The sequence below is a fragment of the Oratosquilla oratoria genome, chromosome 34, assembly GCF_046742065.1.
Source record: "Oratosquilla oratoria isolate Oo_2021 chromosome 34, ASM4674206v1, whole genome shotgun sequence".
Lineage (NCBI taxonomy): Eukaryota > Metazoa > Arthropoda > Malacostraca > Stomatopoda > Squillidae > Oratosquilla > Oratosquilla oratoria.
In genome coordinates, this window is record NC_134810.1 from 15,681,956 (window position 1) to 15,684,881 (window position 2,926).

Here is a 2,926-nt window from a genome sequence, read left to right on the forward strand (position 1 = left end):
AGGGAGCCCTACCTGTTCTCCTGCAGTTTTTCCCCTTCGGTGTTGTGTCCAGCCACCTTTGGGACACCACGTCTATGATTGTCATTAGTCTATTTTCAGACCAAACGCTTGTGTGTGGAATCCGGCTGCACAGCCAGGATCTCGTCAGACGGCCACCACGACCTCTGCTCCCGCCATGCCCCTTGTTTCTCACAAGCTGGCTTTAACCCCCTAGCCTGCGTTGTGTGCAAAGCGCGGGTTGAGGAGATTCGTGCTGCTCCTCCCAAAACCCGTTCCAAGCTAGCCGCCCTCGAACTCCTTCGGGAGGCATGGCGCAGAGCTCGGAAATTGAAATCCGCTGACGACCCCCCCCCCCCCTGGTGTGGGCGGATCCGGCGTTAGGCGTGGAATTGGGCCTCGTTCGCCCTCGCCATCCGTCTCCCTATGTCTCCGAGACTTCCGTTGGTGGACAACCTGGGCCTCTCGGAGTACAAGGGGACGAGTCTGATGTTGCGGAGTATGGTGTCCCCGAGCGTCCTCAGGCCTCTCGGCAGCCCCATACATCCGACCATCAAGGGTACTTAAAACCCTTACGGCTTGCTTTGTCAAGCACCCCCACGAACTCGTCTTCCTCCCTAGTTCACTCGCGTGAACCCGGCAGGAAATCTCGCTCGAAAAAGAGGTCTGCCTCACCGAGGTCCAGGACGCTCAGCTTGTCCCCACCCTCCACAGCCTCTCCCCCCAACCCACCCTCCCTTCCTCGCTCTCCTTTTCCTTGCCGTAAATCCCACAAGGGCAGGGAGCCGGAGGACGAAACGAGGGGAGAGGGAACTCTGGCTGCCCAAGTGGCTGCCCTCCTTCCGTCCCTGATAGGCCCCGTCCTTGAATCGGCCCTATCACATTATCCGGCCTTTCAGGCCGCGCAAATCATAACGCACCCCTCTCCAGAGCAACCTCCTATTGAACCTACGGCTCTAGCCCCCCCTCCCACTCTCCCTCCTGGTCCTTCCCTCCGCCCCTCCGTGCCGGCGACAGGTATAGGACTAGAAGGCCCCTCTCAGGAGGAACCCCCCAATCAGACGTCCGTCGGGTTGGACGGGGTGGAGGACCACTACAGTTCTTCTTTACCTTATCCTCCTACCATGACGGACTCTTTTGAGTTCCGCCCCTTCTCATGGTGTGACCTTCCCCGGTCCTGGGAGTACTCGTTTGGAGAAGGCCACAAGCTAGTGGCCTGGTCTCCGACTACTCGCTACCGGAGGGCTGGAGGAGGAGAGATGACGTTATCCTAAAGTGGGCCAACGACGAGGAGGGGGCTAAGGTTCTATATAAGATTCGACCCCTCTCCGCCCCGGCCTCCACGCCCTCCAGGATTTCCACCTCTAACACTCTGGACGCATTAGGTGCTCTCCTGGAGAACCCTCGTTTAAACCCTGATGGGCATATGTTTGTCGACAGGTCGGGGGACTCACCGGCGGTAGCACTCTCCCCAAACGCCTGGTTCCCGCAGGAGAAAGGGGAGAAGGCCTTGGACATCCCTGCTCTCTTCGAGCGGGCCCAAGACCAACCCAAGACGGTTCCTCCTCGACGGCATATCCCTTCATCATTCCCCGTCGTCCTGCCACCACCCTTCGCGCCGGAGGGCCTGCGCGATTGCTTATGGCACTCGGGCAGGGACCCCGCCCTCCCCCATCAACTTAGTGAACCGGAGGCTAAGTTGCTGACGACGGAGGCCTCGACCAGACGAGACCTTGCCTCTACCATCTCGACCGTCACGGCAATCGCGATGATGAGGAACTGGCTGACGACGCTCGCCACGAGCTTTGAGGACTTCCCGCGGGAAGAATTGAGGTGAGTGGGATATTACAATCTATACAGAGGGTCCAGACCTGTCCTGGCGAGAGACGCTCAGGTAGCGTCTTCACCCAGGACGGAGCCTCTTGACTAGCGCCCGAGGACGAGGTCGTTCGGAAACGACCTCGGCTTCGCATATGTTATACGTTCTACAATTGAGCGATGTGACTTTATTACACCCTCCGGGGATCGGGATCCTTCTCGCCCTACTAATTTGATTCGCGTGTTTTCTGTATGCAGAGACACCCTGGCGGCACTCTCTACCGTGGCAGAGGGTACAGCCAACATGGCGTCATCAGCCCTACCCCCAGCAGCGAGGGCCTTCACCGCGGCTCGTCTGGCAGCTCGTCAGTCTGCAGCGCGGTCGGCCCCGGAGATAGCTCGCCGGGGCGTGGTGAGAGCAGCTCCCCTTTCCCATGGTCTGTTCGACCAGGAAGCGACAGACCGCGTCTTCGCTACGGTCCCGACCGTCATCCAGATCCAACAACCCTCCCAACCTTCGGAGACACGCGATAGTGACCATCTCCGCTAGCACAGTTCTGGACTTCCTGTCTTGGCTAGCTGACACCACCAACAGGGCACCGGCGACGATCTCGGCTCACTACGCAGCCCTCGCTGATCCACTCTGCTTCGGCATGAACATCAGAGTGCCACAAAGGGCGCGAAACCTTCTAATGAAGGGGATCCGCGCCTCGAGAGAGCCGAGACGTCAGCCGGTCCTAGCCTGGTCCTTGCATCGTGTTCTGCAGTACCTGACGTTCGAAGGGACCATCATGGAGGAGGAACACTTCCTTCAACGTGCCGTCTTTCTGCTCGCCCTGGCTACGGGTTACAGGGCGTCACAGCTGGCGGCGATCACCCGCCACCAGTCCTTCTCCAAACTGGAGGAGGACTGCTCTGCCCTAACTCTCGCTCCATCACCTACATTCCTAGCCAAGAATGAGCAGGCGGACGACATGATTGGCCCTATCAGAATACCATCCTTCCTGGAGGAAGGAAACCCACACCCGCTGTGCCCGGTCCGTGCGTTTAAAGACTACGTGGAACGCACGGAAGGGGTGTCCGAGGATCATCTCTTCTACAATTCGAAATC

General features: G+C 59.2%; 1 protein-coding gene across 1 annotated transcript; it reads left to right on the top strand.

Moving 5' to 3' along the window:
• Positions 1-1,423: 1,423 nt before the first annotated feature.
• Positions 1,424-2,377, top strand: LOC143018407 (uncharacterized). The gene is made up of 2 exons (XM_076173764.1): positions 1,424-1,830; positions 2,074-2,377. The coding sequence occupies exons 1-2, from the start codon at positions 1,424-1,426 to the stop codon at positions 2,363-2,365; spliced, it is 699 nt and encodes a 232-aa protein (XP_076029879.1). The 3' UTR covers positions 2,366-2,377.
• Positions 2,378-2,926: the final 549 nt, after the last annotated feature.